At 41.8% G+C, this 18349-nt stretch overlaps 4 protein-coding genes across 6 annotated transcripts in view; 3 read left to right on the forward strand and 1 right to left on the reverse strand.

Moving 5' to 3' along the window:
• Positions 1-3262, forward strand: part of mgp (matrix Gla protein) — a 44481-nt gene extending 41219 nt beyond the window's left edge. For both annotated transcript variants that reach the window (XM_079565184.1, XM_079565183.1), the window contains 4 exons: positions 1477-1553; positions 1647-1676; positions 1785-1890; positions 2861-3262. In XM_079565184.1, the coding sequence (XP_079421310.1) occupies positions 1493-1553; positions 1647-1676; positions 1785-1890; positions 2861-3017 (354 nt within the window). In that variant the 5' untranslated portion in view covers positions 1477-1492 and the 3' untranslated portion in view covers positions 3018-3262. The remainder of the gene's footprint in view (positions 1-1476; positions 1554-1646; positions 1677-1784; positions 1891-2860) is intronic.
• Positions 3263-4811: 1549 nt separating this feature from the next.
• Positions 4812-6725, forward strand: bglap (bone gamma-carboxyglutamate (gla) protein). The gene is made up of 4 exons (XM_079564236.1): positions 4812-4933; positions 5109-5150; positions 6259-6334; positions 6599-6725. Exons 1-4 carry the CDS (start codon positions 4873-4875, stop codon positions 6705-6707), a joined length of 288 nt encoding a protein of 95 aa, XP_079420362.1. The 5' UTR covers positions 4812-4872; the 3' UTR covers positions 6708-6725.
• Positions 6726-7674: 949 nt separating this feature from the next.
• LOC306969390 (pleckstrin homology domain-containing family F member 1-like) lies at positions 7675-8916 on the forward strand (the record flags this gene model as incomplete). Its single annotated transcript, XM_079565008.1, has 2 exons — positions 7675-7927; positions 8280-8916. The coding sequence occupies 2 exons, from the start codon at positions 7675-7677 to the stop codon at positions 8846-8848; spliced, it is 822 nt and encodes a 273-aa protein (XP_079421134.1). The 3' UTR covers positions 8849-8916.
• A 2095-nt stretch (positions 8917-11011) lies between these two features.
• LOC306969541 (MICAL-like protein 1) lies at positions 11012-17819 on the reverse strand. 2 transcript variants are annotated; one of them, XM_079565178.1, is made up of 16 exons: positions 17678-17819; positions 17184-17374; positions 15966-16014; positions 15736-15877; positions 15594-15646; positions 15185-15327; positions 14647-15107; positions 14297-14342; positions 13060-13540; positions 12717-12803; positions 12510-12636; positions 12025-12115; positions 11861-11934; positions 11424-11538; positions 11274-11320; positions 11012-11200 (listed from the first exon to the last, which is right to left on the reverse strand). In XM_079565178.1, exons 2-16 carry the CDS (start codon positions 17324-17326, stop codon positions 11085-11087), a joined length of 2175 nt encoding a protein of 724 aa, XP_079421304.1. In that variant the 5' UTR covers positions 17327-17374; positions 17678-17819; the 3' UTR covers positions 11012-11084. The 2 variants fall into 2 exon arrangements, with proteins under 2 accessions (XP_079421304.1, XP_079421305.1); XM_079565179.1 differs by having other exon boundaries at positions 17439-17805.
• Between the last annotated feature and the right edge of the window lie 530 nt (positions 17820-18349).

The following is an 18349-nucleotide window of genomic DNA, read 5'->3' on the forward strand; positions in this document are numbered from 1 at the left end:
CTCCTCAGGTAGAAGCTGAAGTGAAGTTGCCTGTTATTGTGAGGAGTATTTTTAGTGGTAACCATAGCCTTGATGGGACTGGCATCGTTTGCGGTTTGGCCACTGTAATCAAAGATATATTTGCTCTCTCTACCTTGGCCGTTATATTCCTCCGGTTTGATATTGGTGTTCTAAAATGTGCAGTAAACCTTGAGTGTTGAATATTTGCTCTTCGAGTTACCTGCGGGCCCTGACGCTGACGCCTGTTTTCCAGTGAGGTGGGCACTTTTTTTTTTTTTTTTGCACTTTCTGCGCCCTCCTGCTAAGATTTAAACATTGTATAAAACTTTCTAGACACTTCCGTCAGCACATCACATTCCTCTTGCTGCAGATCTGGGTGGGGGGGGGGGATGTTTCTTGCCCGCTGTGTCTGGGAGTGCTGCTTTGACTGATGCCAGAATTTGCCTTGGGCTCATGTGCGCAGCCTGGGTTTATGAAAGGTCCTATTGACAGTGAAGGAAAAGCCTGCGTGAAACAGAGCCTGGTCCAAGTCCTACAAACAGAAGATGTGGATGGAGCGTTTGGGCGCAGGCTCGGCATCACTGTGTGTGACATGTTTAAACAGGTGGAGCCCACATTATCACCGATAAGGTTCAATCAGTGCTGCTGTTTGTGTCTGCGCGTACAACACGTGGAGGATCACGGTATGTTTATAGTTTGGGTAAAACGTGAGCAGAGACCAGCTGCTGGATGGGTCTTCAGGGAACACCGTGCCTGGGCCAGTGTCATGTGATTTGTCCCGCCACATTAACTGACACCTTGCCAAGCTTAGAGCGTTTTTTTTTTTAAGGTCCGAGAGATTTGAGCCTTTTGTTAGTATGTTGGATTAGACAACAGCATCAAGCATTTTGATCAGCCAATCCAGAGGTAATATCCCCCATAAAAGTCTGTTCCAGCCTGTTTGCACCTGTATTCAGTTTCTTGTACCCCTTTCAAAAACGTGTATCAGGGACAAACCAACAGCAAAATCAGCAGTTTTTGTACTCCCATCTCTTATACTTTTGTAGAATCATAGATTTACTTTTAGCTTTAAGTATTGTCACAAAATCTCTGAAATGTAGTTGAACTTTAGACTTCTTGTTTACATACTGTTATACAGTAAACAGCTTCCTTGTATATCAGACCATTCATACAGGCCTATTTTTGCTACAATTGACGCGGGTGATAAATACCCCATGTTTGATTCCTGACCAACTGGCTACTTTTTGACTTGCAGGGTGATGGCACTAACTTTCCGTATAAATGCAGCCTGTATTCTTCACCCTATCTTATATCCCCTGTATTTGGATTTACCTGACACGTCCAAACCACACGCACATATAGAAGCCGCTGGAGCCGTGCGTCCCGTCTGCGGTCCTGTCCTTGCTTTAATCTTGGGCCAACTCGCTCTTTCTTCACTCTCTTCTGGGCTGACACCTCTTTGCTCTCTCCCCGCAGGACAAACGACACAAGGATGAGCAGGCTCGTTCAGCTGGTGGCTCTGCTCGCTGCCATCTCCCTCAGCGTTTGCTACGGTAACAACATCTCTATTACCCCACATATACCCCCTAAAATCTGCAGCGCTCATGTGTTGATAACCTGGAGTTGATGTTTTTTTTCCCCCGTAGATTCTCATGAAAGCTCAGAATCCGTCGAAGGTGATTAACAGATTCTTTCATGTATAACAAATGCATGCGGCCAATTAAAAGGCACATCCTGTTGTACAATGTTACATCCTGTAACATTGGTCTGATAAATTGTTCCAGATTTATTCATGGCACCGAGCCGGGCCAATTCCTTCATCGCTCCGCAGAGGGGGACTCTGTACAACCCGTCCCGAGGCAGCGCCGTCAACTACTACAACCTGATGAGGTGAAAGTGGCACCGAGCACATATGGATAACCACAGGAAACAGCTCTCACCGCAGCACTGTCGACTTCACTGCAATTACACTGTAAAGCATCATGTGTTTAGAGCCTCGGGGTCTGGTGAAGGAAGGATGCAAAATTGTCAGGGAAGAAAGACGGGCTATCGGAAAATGTAAAAATGCGGTTCACCCCACAAGCAACACTAATGCAGTAAAGAAGAAGCTGGCTCGGGTTAATAAGGGCCTGGCCCATATTTTCAGCTGTTTTGGAAATATCAGCTATCAGCCAAAAGTTCCAGATATGGCCGATGAAAATACCTTAAATAACTTAGACACTATTTAATGATTTAACTCTCTTTACAGGCAGAAGGAGACTTGAGAATAGTTTGCTATTTTTCTAGGATCACTCATCTTTGGTGAAAAACACATACATGTTTGGGCTGTCAGTGGCTCAGATGTCAGAGTGGGATGTCTCATAATCATAAAGTTATTTTTTCAAATCCTGTTTGGTTTCGTGTGTTTGGGCAAAACACTTCACCCACTTTGCCAGAGGGATGGTGGTGATGGTGATGAGTGTGTGTGTCAGTGGCTGGTTGTGGTTGGAGGGGTCGACGGCACAGATTGGCAGCCTCTCTTCCGTTGGCCTACCCCTTGTGGCTACAACAGTGGCTTACCCCTTCCAAATATGAAGCGAATGAATAAACACTACAAGTTCTTTGAGAAGCTTGTCAGCTCAGGCTTGTAAAGTGCAATACAAGTGTAAGCCATTATTTATTTGTTCAAAAGCTATTTCAGTGCTTGAGATTCCCTTCCTATTGCAGCTAGTCACATACTGTAGCTAGTTTAAGTAACAAGAGCATCATGACAGAATCTACTGAAGTGTAGTGTCCCTGAGAAGGTGAGGGTGTGGCCTCACTTTCACATATCCATGCTGTCTTTAAGACCCTCAATAATGCATCTCTGCTTGTTGTCCAGGATAAAGTCGCCGGCCGAGCGCCGTGCTGAGACCTGCGAAGACTACTCCCCTTGCCGCTTCTACGCCTATCGCTACGGTTACCAGCAGGCCTACCAGCGCTTCTTCGCCTCCCGCGCCCAGACGCCTCAGAGAACAGCCTTCTCTCGCCGATACTAAACATAAACAAATCGATACTAGTTGCACATCTTTCTCTGTCCACTTTTCTGATTTATGAAGCTGTCTTTCTTTGGACCAAACATTAACTGAACTGAGTCCGACAACCCATCATTACACACCTGCTGCAACTCCCAGTATAGCTTTAGTGCAATCCCACTTCATCCCCTCCTATCTTTGTATTTAAGGGATTTAAAATGTAAGCCAGTATAAATATGTCTTGCTACTAAATATTTTTAAGGAATGACATTACTATAACCTTTTTATATGTTTTGTAACATTTGTTTTTGATTACAATAATATTTCAAAAATACTGTTGGTTCTTAATATGGGACTACAATATACACATATATTTAAATCACTGTGTGATGGTGTTTTTATTTTTGCCCTGAATTAGGCTCTTGTGATTTGTACTGGTCAGCTGAGGCACGGAGGTCAGCACATCTTAGTTTGTCAACAGTGCATGTTTGTTTTTCTTTACTGTGCCCATGCCACAATTACAGCTTTCCTAAGCCTAAAGTCAGGAGAATAGCTCGCCTAGACAGAAAAATTACAGTGCAACGCCAATCTCCGTATCAAGGAGTGGACAGGGTGAAAGACGGGATGTCACAAAATAATTCTGTGTAATGTAGAAATGACTAGTTGTAATTGCTCCGTTTTAATTAGTGGAAAGGGTTTTCTGTGTAAGTTAATTGGGGTTTCACAGTCAGGAGTGAAGTGCCTCCTTTCCAACCTCAGTGCTGCATTGAACAAATAATATTTGACTTAATTATGACTTTATTCTAATGTTAAAGTTTCACCTTATACCTTTTGCCTTTACTCCTATTTGAGAATCTTGCCATTGTTAGTTCTGCCTGGTGTTATTAACCATACCATTAGTATTGCTACATTTTAAATATCATCCTCATCCTCTAAATATTATAATACTATGCATAGAAACAATCAACACCTTATAAACAGCTCAGCTCAAACAATAAATACATTTTGTTTGTTCATGTAACACTACAAGTTTAGCCCCAGGTATGTAACCAGTCAGGTAAACCTAATTAGGCAAATAACAAACAATAAACAAACATGATATTTTGTCAGGCTTTCATCATGGCACCGGGAGAAGTATAAACTAAAAAGGCTGTCTGACCCCTGTTCATCCTTTGACTAAAATTAGCATCTTAATTTGCTCCACTGTCCATCCTTTGCATGTAGAACTTCCTGCTTTATTGGCCATGCTAATTGGTTTCTCTGCACAATTAGAATTACCCCAAAGCCTTTAAACCCTCCAAATGTTGCCCTCGTTCTGAAGGAAATCTCCGCGGTTTGTAATAAAAGTCCACACCACAGATTAAAATAATGCAGTCCTTCTGTTTGGGGCTGATTACATGCTTTGTCTTTTGCACCTAGTGACCTGTGTCTTTTTACTTTCAATGGTTTACACTGGGGAAGTCTGACCTCTACAGGCGGCAGAGGGAACTGCGCCACAACCATGATTTAGAATCTTTTTAAATGATTTATCTTACTGTGCACAGCCTCTCAGTGCTTTCTTCTGATGCTAAATGTAATCACTGTTGTGGAATCATTTGCATCTTCATGTCGAATCCTCCTGTAAGCTCCAAAACAAACTGCATCCATCCATGGACTTTCTTCAACATGATAAAAATACAAGTTGGCTCGTTTGATTTGCCACATTTTTCTTGCGAGTAGTATGCCAATGTGGGTGTATGATACTAGCTGCCCTGACCAATCACATGTCCATACATTGTAGAGCTACATCTATAAAGCCCAGCATTTGAGAAGCATATAAAGAAGTGGGGGGAACATCACTTTGAAGTTTAGTCCACTGCCTGAAGAAACGCGCTGAATCATGAAGTCAGCGGCCGTCCTGCTTCTGTTTTCTTTGCTGGGGCTCGTCTACCTGAGTTCAGGTCAGTGCAGGACAGTATTTTATTATTATTTTTAAAGCAATAGACAGTGGTGCATGATTATATATATTTTTTGGACATCACACTGTCAAAGTCAATACAATTTTTTTTCAGACATGATTACCTATGATACTACAGTTCTAATTATAATTTTAACAACATAAACTATCTTTTACAGGGGCCTCAGTTGATCAACCTATTTCAGAACCTGGGGAAGATGGTAAGATTTTTCTTATGTTCTTAAGTGCTTGGGCTGCAGATTGAAAAAAGAAATCTAGATTTACTGATGAAGGCATTTTCTAACTTTCGGCGAGCCAGCATGCACTTAATATAAAATAACATACATTTTACAAAGAAAAGCCCACATGCATTAGCCTACTATTTATGTTGGCCGATTTTCTTCATTGTCAAAACGCAAGGGCCAAAACTCACAATCGCAAAGCTCCTTTTTCCTACAACTATCTGTACATGCATGACCTGATGGGGTGTTTTGCTGAGAATGTGAAAATATGAACAGTATATCATGTATTTCAGTGGTTCCCAACCTTTTGTCTCTGCCTTGAGTCATTATTCTAAAGTCTGAGTGCCCCCAGCATCGAGGATCCTGCATTAAGTGACCAACTAAACTAAGATTATTCTGTATTTAGTCATGTGTTCTGATCAAAATAGAGCTGAAATACTCTCATATTCAAACCATTTAATGGAAAACATAATTTGACCTAACTTTCATTTGAAAGTAATATTGAAATAAACAGGTTCACCTTCTTTTCCTACACAAATATACTTCCATTACATTTTCTTTGTTAATTCCAAGTATACATGCTGCTAAGTGCTTAAGTAAGCCAGTGGTCCCCGTCCCCCTGGTTGGGAAACATTGGCGTATTTGGTCTCTGATTTATGAAAGAACATTTCCTCTTATGCTGGAGGGCCAGATTTGGCCTCCGAGCCTGACATTGCCTACCCCCGTTGTACTGTATGGATTAAGTACCGTATGTGTGGAAAGAACAGGTTCTTTTCACAGTTAAGGGAATCTCCAAAAGCCACATTTACACTACACGTCATGTTGTGGGGATTAAGTAACAGAGGACAGACTGCAGTAACCACAACTTCTGCAAAACAAAAATCTACAAGCCATACCCTGATGGATAGTAAACATGATCAATGTTTTTCAATTATTTATAAGGGGAACACTCACTAAAAACAATCTTTTACAGCTTTTACAATGGGCCACAATTGTTATTGTTTGCATTGCAAAGATTTGACTTGGATATGGAAACTCTCAACAAAGAACCTGATCTGTAACAATTTTTTATCTTTTCAATGTAAAGGCGTGTTCTTGGAGCCTGAGCGGGCCGACTCCGTGGTGAGGCAGAGGAGAGCCCTGTCCCAGTTTCAGCTGGAGAGGTAAACATAACCTCACCTGACGACATTCTTACTCAGCATGAAGCGTTTCTACCACTCGAGCACGGTTCGAGCCATTCATGAATGGAACTGCTGAACCCCTGAAGTTTGGTAACAATCATCGAATCAGAATATTTGAAAACAAAGCCCAGGCTGTGGTTCAACTCAAATAAACAGTGCTTCAGACAATGCAGGAACATGAACCCAGGAAGATGTTTTCATGGGGATCCTTAAACCTTTGACTATGTCGTGTTTGTTTGCCCTCAGCCTGAGAGAGGTGTGCGAGACCAACATGGGCTGTGAAGACATGATGGACACCAGCGGGATCATTGCTGCCTACACCGCATACTATGGACCCATCCCATATAATTACTAGAGCCGGCCTCATGAGAGCGACTGCAACGTAGATCTTCAGTGAGCTTCAGTTCCAGAGGGGAAAGTAGCCATGTATGGGATAAGAACAAAAGGATATAATGAACAAAAACATGGGGAGAAAAAAAAATCATCAATAAAGTAAAATGCCTTAATTCAAACGGACTCCTATATTGTGTCTTCAAATGTCTTAACATCAACCCACTTTATTGGGTCTTTCAAATTGATCTTCTTTAATAAAATACATAATTGTTCTGTATTACTGAAATCATTCCCACGGTCTGATAATGCACTGAACACTGAGTGGCAGACAGATGGTTCTTTCTGTGACATGCAGTCAGACAGGTTGCCCACACATAAGAAACTACTTTGTTTTCATTCATAAGTGCATGTAGTTGGATCAAGAGGCATCTCATAACATCTATGTAGATTAGGGAGGGGGGCTCATTTTCCTTAATCATTTAGACATCATTATTACTATTACTGTACACATCATTGCCTCAGCCTTATGTCCATTGCATCCATTGTTTTACCTTGAGTGTGTGTGATGTGCTTGTGTGATGTGTCTCTAAATTTGTAATTCAGTCAATTCTAAATTCTACAAAAATGAATTGAACATAACACATCAGCTATAGCTTATTTGAGATGTGCACCTTTAGTGTCACTTGTATTCAAGCTTGCCAATTTAGTCTTTTTCTTTTCTTTTCATTTTTTATTTATTTCAGTCACGTCATTTACTTTTTAGTTGTTTCATGGGTGGTCTTACATTGTAATCTAAAACTTGTATCTGTAGCCTTTAGGTGCGTCAATCAGCTTATCTTTTCCCGGCACTGCACCACACCTTTCTTTTCCTCCTGTGTTGGAAAGTACCTCGGGAGCCTGAGGTTTGCGTCATGACGCGTGCGCTGGTATAAATTCTTGCACACCTGCTCCACCTCATGCACTCACAGCCGCACGCTGCGCACAGGAACATGGAGAAGACGCTCACCTTCAACCGGGAGAACAATGACCGCGTCAAGGCCGTGGGCGAGTCCTTTGGCCCGTCCGGAAAGTCGCTGGTCAAACCCGGGCGCATCTTGATGGGAGAGGGGCGCCTCTTGAAGCAGAGTCCGAGAAACAAGAAGCCGCAGACCAAAATCTTCTTCCTCTTTAACGACGTGATAGTGTACGGCAGCATCCTCCTCCACGGCCGCTGGTATAAGAAGCAGAAGATTATTCCGCTTGGTCAGTTAAAGTTTTTTCCCCCTAGGCTACATTAATCAAGTGCATTGCAGACGTGGCTACATGTAGAGTATTTCATTTAGTAAAAATAATGCTACAAAGTCTATACTATTAAAATCAAATTGATGACATTCTGCAACCACAACTTTCCCCTTTGCATGAGCTGTGCCTGACTGTTGCTGTTTAATAATAATAAGAAGCTACAGAAGCCTGTTTAGCTGTTTTAGGAATATGATTAAGGAATCTTCTTTAAGCCTACGGCCTATGATTACAAAGTGTGTTATCAATAAGGGGAGAATATCACATCTATCTATATTTACTGTGAAAATGACAAATGAAATCTCTTCTTCTTTAGAAACCGTTAAGCTGGAGGACATTCCGGACACAGACTCAGTGAAGAACCAGTGGCTGATCAGAACTTCCCGGAAGTCCTTCTACGTGGCGGCGCCCTCTCCAGAGGAGAAGCGGCTGTGGATGGCCCACATCGAGGAGTGCCAAGCCACTCTGCTGCAGCAGGGCCTCTCTGCCACCAATGAGTATGCAGTATCCTGGATGCCCGACAGTGCCTCAGATATCTGCCTGATCTGTGAGGTGAAGTTCACTGCCACCAACCGGCGCCACCACTGCCGTATGTGTGGCATCCTGGTGTGCCACAAGTGCTGCAAAGACAAGGCTGTGATCGAACACATCAGTGCCACCAAAAAGCAAAAGGTTTGTCGCCACTGCCACAATAAGCAGCAGGAGGAAGTGGCACGTAGCCGAGGGAACTCTGAGGAGGACGAGCTAGCGGAGTCCAGTGACGAGGAGGAGGAAGAGCTGGACGACTCTCTGCTCTACCAGTCGCCCAGCTCCTGGCTGGACACGCGCATGGGCATCTATGCTGGCATCGGCGCGTACATGACCATGCACCCAGTCAAGACCTAACCTGTCTTTCAGATTACTGTACATTATATAACCCCTCATGTCAATGAGGAGGTGGGCTGCACATGACCAGTCAGTCAGAAGGAAGCGTTTCTGAGGGGCTGTTTTACCTCTAACCTTCTCTGGCCCTGAAGAACAAGGTGCCTTTCCTTATACATAGGTTAAACCTCTGCTCATCATATGAAGGCTCTTCCGTTTTAGATGTAGCCGACAATATAATCCTTAATTTTGATGTGAATGTGCAATGAATTGAAAGAAAACACTGACCTTGAGTACAGTTAAATGTATTTTTGCTGCTGCTGCTCCTGGGTATTCTTTATCTACTTGGCAATGAGGGAGATAGATGTTACTGAAATGTTTCCTTCTCTCCAAAAGCTGCTCAAATATGTCTGAAAATTGTAATGTAAATATATATATATATATATTTCTTTTTTATCATTAACGTGTCCATGTTTGTAATACTATATATATCAAATACTTTCTGCCTCACTGTATGTAACACATAATGAAGTACTATCTGTAGTAATGCCTTTGAACAGTGCTGTGTAAACCTGTACTTGTACTTCAGAGGTTCCTCAGTTAAAGCTTGGTGCAACCAGCAGATCAAAACACTGGACTGGAGAGGTTCTTTCTCTCAGTTTGTGCAGATCTTTAGTAAACTGTTTGCTGTCAGTTTGAACCCCGGACCACTTTATGTAGCACTTTCTTTTGCAAAGCCTGTTCACGTTACTATTTAACATTTAAATGGCACTACTTTTAACTGTAAAACTAACAAAGCACTTGTACTGTCAGTGTCATGCAATAAATGAACTTACATGATCATTCCTATGTGTTGTTACTGGCACACAGAGTCAAGGAAGTAACAAATAAGACTGCCGGTAAGAACACAACCAACCGGTTTTCAATAGACACGCAAAGTCAACACAGCCCAGGCCTATACTTATACTATTCAAATCACACCTACACAATTTGGTTTGGATAAAGTTTGTTAGCGTGTAAATGTGGCCTGAATACTTGAGATCTGGCACTGGATACACACAATAAGGTGCGGTTTACCGAAAAGCCCAGCACGGGCCTGACTTGGTGTTGAAAGATTGTCAGCTCACAATCAGACAGATAGTATCGAGCTGTGCATTTGTTGACAGGGAGTTGCAAAAAACAAACACACATCTTGGTCCATATCAGAAAATAGGTCTGTGAAAACAAGTGGGACTTTTAATAGAGCTGGAGGAACAAGGAAGTTACATTTTTGATATAAATCTAATTCTGAGCCATATCTGTCGTAGCTCGAATTGGTTCTGGTGCCACATTGCAGTAAAAATGGCAACAATCTTCAGTAAACCCTGAGTATTACAGAGGCCATCTGTCCACCAAAGCTCAGCCAAAGTGAGAATTCAACAGAATTCTCAGCGCACATTAGGCCATGCATGTAGAGAAAGCACTGAACGAATGTGTTGAATAGCCTTGAAAAGCCTTGGAGCTCATGAATGAAGAGCTGTCGTGAGGTCTGAGCATAAAGAAACTCCCTCAGTTTGATTCCTCATTCCTCCATTCAAATCTACTCGGATCAGCTTGGGTCACGCAGGACACTGCAGTGACGGGCGGCTCTGCCAAATAGCTCTTACTCAAAAGAACTGATGTCTAGAAATGATTTGTGTGCACCCAGTATGCAAACAGGACAATATCAGAAAGTAAAGGTTGTACAAAATATGCTGCTGTAAACTGTGCAGTACATGAAACTGTTCCGTACAGCACAAAAAGTCTAACTGCAGTGCATCCAGTAAAAGACAGTACTGTATATAAGGCACAGGCATAAATGAATGGGGCCATCTACTGGCCAATATGAAGCTCAGTGTCACTACTGTATCACAGAACACATCTATGTACAACGTAGAAAAAATATATATATACACTGCATCCCTGATGAACTTAAATAAGCTTTTTTTTCTATCTATTTTTATTTAAGTAATTTGTATTCCTTACGAAGCCATGAAATAAGACAAAAATATAGTGTTTTTAGCAAATGATGTGACATTTCTGTTGCTTAGATTTGAACTAAACTTCAAATAAAAAACAAGGTGACATGAATAGAAAATAAAACAAAATGAAAATGTGAGATAATAAATACAGATTTATTATAAATGAAATGTTACAACAGAACAGGCAATACTGTATGTAATATGCGATGAATGCTAGAGTTTTCATTGACAACTAGATGAAAAAGTGACCAGATTGTACCTCAGCTTTTCTCTTCTCTTTGACTCTCAGATTTCTTGTTCAGAATTTTAAAAACACTGGTCGTTTTGAACTTTCCTGTTGATTTCTTCAGTTCTTTTAACTCCTGTTTCTGGAAATCTGACAAAGCACAAGATACAAAGTATATAAATATCCCATTCTGATACACATGCTGTCAATAATGAATAAGTACCTTTGTTTTTCACTGTGCTGTCCCAGTCCACGTCTTCTGCTCTTTCCCTGAAGTAACAAAAGGGCGATTGTCAGATTGGATTCAAGTTTTTAGAACTCTCTTTTTATTATGAAACAGTAAGCAGTAAAAGAGAGTGTGAGCTTGTTGCACCTCTGCACGTCCTGGTCCAAGCTGCTGATGATCTGGTTCCTCTGTTCGATGATGTCGAGCAGCTCCTGCATCAGCTGCTGCTCCTGCTGGCGGTGCTGCTCAGTCCACTCTCCCTCTGAAGCCACACAAGGCCGTTTATAACATTGTAAAATGTATTTTCACATTTCAGGCGATTCCACCTTCAGGTTTACAGTGGCTTCAACTATAACTCTGGTCCAAAACATAAAATAAATCTGGATTTAATTTAATCCAGTTGTAAAAAATCAATAGGGGTGAAACCTTGAAACATGACGTAGTGTTTTTTTTTGTATTCCATTGGTTTATTTTTAAGTCTTTGAAAGTGAGAGACTTACAAGTAGTATCATTGTAATACTAGCTATCTATGACTGAAACAGAGTAGTTCTGCTATAACCTACATTTGTGTAAGCCTCTCTGACCTGGTTTATTAAGGAGACATCTGAGTTCATACTCCACATCCTCCTGTCTCTGCTCCAGCTCCTGCTGCTTGATGCTGGGAAGACAAAAACACAAAAAGGTAAGTATACAAAGAGGACTTAACACAGACATTTTAATAAATCATGACACACTGTTCTGTACCTACATGTAAACCAGCTCAGTATCTTTGCGCGCCAGCACATGCCTCTGGTGGACGAGAGAGAACCAGTCAATCAAGAGCTTCTCCTCTTCTTTATCTGAAAATTCCCACACAAGACAATCAAAGCAAGAACACATCCAAACAAAGAAATGCTTATCTGGTTCTGCAAAAGGAGAAAAGGGGAACAAGTTACTGAAAAGACACAGCCAATGACCACTGCACCCTGACCTGTGTTGCAGAGTGAAATACTCATTATAGCTTAGGATGTCAACAATTATAGTATATTTATTGCACTGGGTTAATTGTCAAAGGTATTTAATAAGGATTTTGTTTTTAAAAGCTTTGTACTGTTGACGTTGTAATAGCAGTTATTAATGAAATGTGATGCCCTTTCTAACGACACTATCCACTAATTCTTGGCTTGGCATAAAGAGGTTTTGGCAGATCAGTCTAACCTTCTACATCACTGATATAAATGAGTACAACTGAACTGTTTGAGCAGCCTCTGATGCTCCTCTCCAGCTCCACCCCCTTCTCCTCCAGAGCCTCCAGGTGTTTGGCTACTTGTCCCATCTGCTGCTGCAGGTCCTCAGGGGAAGTGCACAGGTCAGTCTGCACCTTCTCATCACAACACATTGGTTCAAATAAATCCACAGGCATGAATTGGGCAGATATTGAATAAAGTATAGCTGCTGCACCTTTCTCTTGATAAGCGGAAAGCCATGACCTGGAAACGCTTCAAGATGGCAAATCTCCGACTCGTGTGCTGAGCTTTCAGCAGCAGCCTGCAAGCAAGAAGCATGTAATATTTACAAAGGTGGGTCATTAATTTCAAACCAAATTTACATAACTAGAGCCTGAAGCAGAAAGATTCAGTTAAACATAATGGCCACAGTAAAAACATTAGCATAAAACAATGTAGCTGCTTAAGGTGCAAAGTACATTTCACCCCTGGGTAAGAAAGAATCAAACTTTGATCACTTTTGGTCAATGATCACAATGTAGAGCTGACATTGATATTGAACATAGTGTTTGCTTTACCTCAGTTGTGGATGTTGGGAAGTTTTCTTCACTTAAATCGTCAGAGGATGTAGGTAATGCAGCCTCAGAATCACTCAGCGCTTCCTCTATAGACTCTGCAGTTGTTTGTATCAGCAAGTCTTCAGCACAAGTTGGACAATCTTCGCTTTGGTCCAAGTCATTGTCAACAATCGCAATAACGTCACCAACTTCTTTGACTTCTGCCTCCGAGTCGTCTTGTCCTTCTGAATTCTGCTCAGGAACCGCTTCTTCTTCAGTCACTTTTTGTTCTGCGGTCTGGCTCTTTCCTTCGTAAAAAGGGTTGGGAGCAGGGGTCCTGGGGTGGTACCACACGCCCGACAGGCTCCTCACTGACTTGGCCCAGGGGGGTGGAACAGGAGGAGGCGCAGGGGGCAGCTGGGTCCACGGGCCGGGGTGGATGATCTTCAGCCACGGGTGGTTGGTTGTGACCCGACGACGGCCTCTGCTGGAACTGGAGCCACTGACGGACGGACACAACAAAAGTCAACACTCCAACATCACAGCGCAGACGATCATTCTACAATGGAAGACTCATGTACGACGGAGGCATTACACAAACATGTGCAAAAGTAATGTTCATTTAAAATGCTTGTGTCCCGTGCATTTAAAGTGATAGTCTGTAAGTTTGCAAACTGAGGAGAGATAGAGTGAAATTTGATCAAACCATCAAATTCCTCCCTTCTTTAACCAGAAAGCCCGTGTTAGTTTGCAAACTGAAGAGAGAAGGAACATCATTTTCATAAGTAAACGATCAAGCTCGTCCCCCTCCCTCCTGATTGGACCTGACAGGCTGGTTCACAGGAAACTCTTGTTTCATTGGTCAACGCGGGAGGATACTAGACTCTGATTAGTTGTTGAGGAAGGAGGGACGTTACAAAAAATAATACATATATACCATTACTTACTTTACATTAAAATGCAAAACTAGGTGGTCAATTTTACAGTTTATCAAATTTGTAAAACATTTAGACTTACAGACTTTTACTTAAAAAACAAAGTGTGTCTTTTCACTGAAACACAAAAGCCTTGCTCCAATAACGCAATCCTTGAAAAAGAAAAACTAACCTTTTTTAATCCATGACTGTATTTACTCTATAATAATGACCTACTCGTGATGGTATTACATCTTCTATGTTACTGTAGAAAAGGTGTCAAAAGTGTAACTGAAGTCCCAGTACAGAGCAGGGCAGAGGTGTGTCTGCGCAGATAGACTTACAGCTGTGTTGGGACAGGAGCAGAGTCACTTGTTTTGTCTGAAATGCCTGGAGACAAGTGGGAGGAAAACCAAACAGAACTTAAACATGAGAGTCAAACTGAATTCAAATGATGAGACACAAAAGCTCTTCTGTGACCGCCAGTGTTTCACAATGACGCCATTAAGTAAACAGACCCTATTTTTTGTGTTTTATAGTCTTTTCTACGAATCTACAGTATTACGTGTACTTTCCGCCTGTCTCGTCCACCAGTGTATAACATAACTGACATATCCCTTATGAATTTACTGCATCACATACTATTTAGTAATCAACACAGTTCTGCAGCACAGTATGTATCCTGATGTCTTACCTTGAGTTGCAGCGCTGCTCATGTTCTGAGATGATGTGGTCCCATATGAGGTCACTGTGCGCCTGGGAGCCGGCACTGGGCGTTTTCCTCTCTCAGCGTCTCCACCCAAAATGTTTTCTCTGTCCTCTCGAGCTATCCCAGCTTCCTGTCTCTCATCACTGCATCCATTTTCGTCGTCTTCACTGAATGGTGACTGCGCAGAGGCCCTTTGAGCAGAACTGTGCAACGCGGCCGTAGAGCGTTTTTCACTTTCTTTGCAAACCAGTTCGTCCAGTGGCTCTGTTTTCGTAGGGTAACGAGGAACACTGCTGACAGCCAATCCACTGAGAGACAGATATCCACATGTGTCTCTAGAGGTGCCGTCTTTAGAGCTTTTAGCGTGGTGAGAGCAGAGCAAAGTGTTAGCAATGTTTCCTTTGGCATAAGTACCGGGTAGAAGGGAAAGTTGGCAATGTTTGCACCTGGAAAACAAAAATGAGTCTAATTCTTCTTAGAAAAAAAAAAAAAAAACGTATACAGTGGTTTTAATTAAAGCTACCTGAAACACTTCCTGTGGTAGATCATGCCATCCACCACTCGTCTCTGGATTAGGTGCACAGGCTTAAAGCACAGATGACATGCCACTCGTGGTTTTGCGGCCGATAAAGAATCTGCTTCGGCGGATTCCAAATGAGTCAAGCTCTGGAAAAGAACAAAAACGTAGTAACACGGAGGGACCCAGCAGCTCATACAAAAAGAATTATGTAGCTTAGACCAATGTGTTGAAAACTATGAACATACAGAGTTCGGAAAGTTTTACATAATTTATCTTTCAGTGGCAGAAATGTGTGTAGCAGCATATAGCAGTTACAATGCACTCATCATCCGGCATATCACTTATTTAATTCAAATTCACTTCAACATAAAACAGAGGAATAAATGAACCCAGTGCATACAGACAGTATTACCTTTGTCTTTTGAGAACTAATGGCAACACAGGATGATTGTAAGCTGGCCAGATCTGCAGGAAATACGGTTTTAGAATTACAAAACAGACCGTAGTTACTCAAAGAACATAGGGTACACTAAAGTAAAAACTAAGGACTGTACCTATGGACTTTTTGTTGAAGAGGAAGTAAAGTTGGGAGATGTATGTGATCACAGCCAAACGGTCGGGCCCCTGGGCACACAGCACTTCTTTAGCGTCCAGTAACATGGGAATGCCAAGCTTTGTCTCTGCGAGCTCAAAGGCCTGGGGAAAAAAGCATTTTTGGGAAGTAAAGCAGATTGTGAATATACTTTATCAAATCGATACCAAACATTGGGGATGAATGACTCACCAGTTTGTTATTTTGATAAGCATTATCTTTGGAGAGGGAGCTGAAATCTCTGGAGGAGGAAGGGGACAGCTCAGTGCACACATACATGTAGCCTATTTCCTGGGTCATTATTGAAAACGGTCGGAGGAATGTCCATGTGACACATCACAAGACACGATTAACAGGTCAGAGACAGATGATGACAGTGATAATGGTCAATTTCAATTCAAACATTGTTAGGGTGACCAGATGTCCCAGTTTACCCGGGACAGTCCCAGTTTTGAATCCCACACCTCATTAGATTTCCGGAAAACCACTGATTCGTCCCAGTTTTACTTGTCCCTGTCCCAGTTGTCCCAGTTTTTGGCCAATACAGTCCCCCAAATAACACACTTCCCTTGAAAATTTATGTTTTTGGCCTTTGTGAATATTAATCAAGTATAAAGTCTCAATTCTAACACTCCCTCAAGGTGGATTGGTGCATGTTATGAGATGTTGACAGTTTTACCATTCAGGCGTGGGAAAATTAAGAACCCCTGTGGCATTTTCCCAAATTGTGTCCCACTTTTTAAGTTGGAAAATGTGGTCACCCTAAACAACACTTGAACAACACGATGCAGGACTATGAGAGGAGGGTAAAGAGGCCATACTTCTGTGATGACTTTGATTTTTGTTTGCTGACTTGAGTAACTTCAGCCACGCACCACCAGAATCCGGCCGTGCTCATTTGCTCAAGAACATGCCCTTGAGTAACTTTTTGAGATAGTATTATCACACAGTACTTTATCATTTTGCTTTAGTAAAATTATTGAGCGGGAAAAAACTGCCTTCCCACCTTGAGTAAATCTGTAAATAAGTAACAAAAGGTTCAGGTCAAGTTGGTAAGATTAACTTTTACTATTATTATGATGCTTTTTTGAAACATCAGGATTTTCTGTCATTTTGAATGTTGTGTGGTTGCTAAAACACAATTCCATGCTCAAAGTTACTCAAGTACTCGAGCAGCATTTTCAACAATTACCTTTGTATTCTTATTCGAGTTGATTTTACTACTAAAGTAAAACTAATTGGAAGTAGGAATAGGCAGTGGTAGATTATGGACATTTTCTTGAGCTTGCCAAATAAGTAAAGAATACAATTGTTGAGATTCTTCAGTCTGGATGCAGTCATAGTTTAAGTAGGATCACACACCACACCTCTGACCATCATGCCATGTAGTTGAGTTGCACTTGTACTTACATCAGCTCTGGTCTGTGTTTGTGAATGATGGCGCAGAAGGCCAGTCCACTCCTGAATGAGCTCGACCAGTCTTTCACCCCCACATTGGAGTAGCCAGCACATGTGACGCGGCACCACTCTCGTAAAACCTTCGGGGATGCCATCTCTTGCGCAGCGGCTGGTGTGGTGCAAACTCTCTAAACATCGCACTTCTGCGGCTCAAAACACAAGCAACTTAGTTGGTGCAGGAAACAGGAAACCAGCATCATCTTTTACCTGGCGTTAGTTGGGAAACTTTTCTAAATGATTGCGCGTCTAATATTTTGGTTAAACAAATCAAGAATAAGTTCGAGTCCTTTCTTTTTGCGCTCTTCTCCGACAGGAAAAAGCCACATTACAGCCTTTCTCTCTGCGTCTAGCTTGTGGGTTTCTGTTGTGTTCACGAGTCTGTCTGAAATGTTTGGCGTGCACTCACGCCTCCAAAAGTTCAACAACTGCACCAAAAATCCACACACCTTTGGCTTCCAAAATGTCCCCGTTTGCATATTCTTCAGGAGTTCCCACAGAGATCTGCGCAGGCATGTGAAGATTTCGGATATTTTGAATCAGATTCCGTTACTTCTTCTGCCATCACCCTGCTCCATATTTGTATGACATGTGCACTGTCTGCCGCGAGGGGGAGTCCGAGAGCTGTCAGTGAGCTCTATAATTAGGCGGAGCTGGTTTCTAATTACAGGTCAAGTTTTTCCCTTTTCTCCTGCTTGCTTATTCATTTTAATATTATGTATTCGTAACGACAATTATGATTATGATTACTATTGTCGTTGTCATTGTTGTTGTGGTTTTTTGTACCTTTCAATGAAAATGTGACAAAAACATGACAAAATGCGACGAAAATGTGACAAAAAAAAGCAATGAAAATGTGACAAAAATTTGACAAAAAAAGTGACGAAAATGCGATTTTAAAAAACGCAACAAAATCTACTAAAACGTGATCACAAAAACAAGGATGAAGCTTAAATATTTTATGTAGGTCTTAGCTTTCAAATGAGGCGTTACATTGGACTATTGGCTGTAAACTCTGCAGTCGAGAAGCTTTTAGATTTGGGTAAAACTGGAGAAAATGTGCTCGGTTAAGGCGGGGGTTAAGTAGGGAGTTCACTGATTTTTTCTTGAAAGTAAATGAT

Source organism: Gobius niger (genome assembly GCF_951799975.1).
Source record: "Gobius niger genome assembly, chromosome: 10".
Lineage (NCBI taxonomy): Eukaryota > Metazoa > Chordata > Actinopteri > Gobiiformes > Gobiidae > Gobius > Gobius niger.

Bases quoted from the DNA above. Each gene is read 5' to 3' on its own strand.
- bglap (XM_079564236.1), top strand. From the start codon at position 4,873: ATGAAGTCAGCGGCCGTCCTGCTTCTGTTTTCTTTGCTGGGGCTCGTC. The intron at 4,934-5,108 runs GTCAGTGCAGGA...TATCTTTTACAG, and splicing joins GCTCGTCTACCTGAGTTCAG to GGGCCTCAGTTGATCAACCT. The intron at 6,335-6,598 runs GTAAACATAACC...GTTTGCCCTCAG, and splicing joins TCCCAGTTTCAGCTGGAGAG to CCTGAGAGAGGTGTGCGAGA.
- LOC306969541 (XM_079565178.1), bottom strand. From the start codon at position 17,326: ATGGCATCCCCGAAGGTTTTACGAGAGTGGTGCCGCGTCACATGTGCT. The intron at 16,015-17,183 runs GTAAGTACAAGT...TTCCTCCTCCAG, and splicing joins AAACACAGACCAGAGCTGAT to AGATTTCAGCTCCCTCTCCA. The intron at 11,321-11,423 runs GTGCAACAAGCT...TTGTTACTTCAG, and splicing joins TTGGACCAGGACGTGCAGAG to GGAAAGAGCAGAAGACGTGG.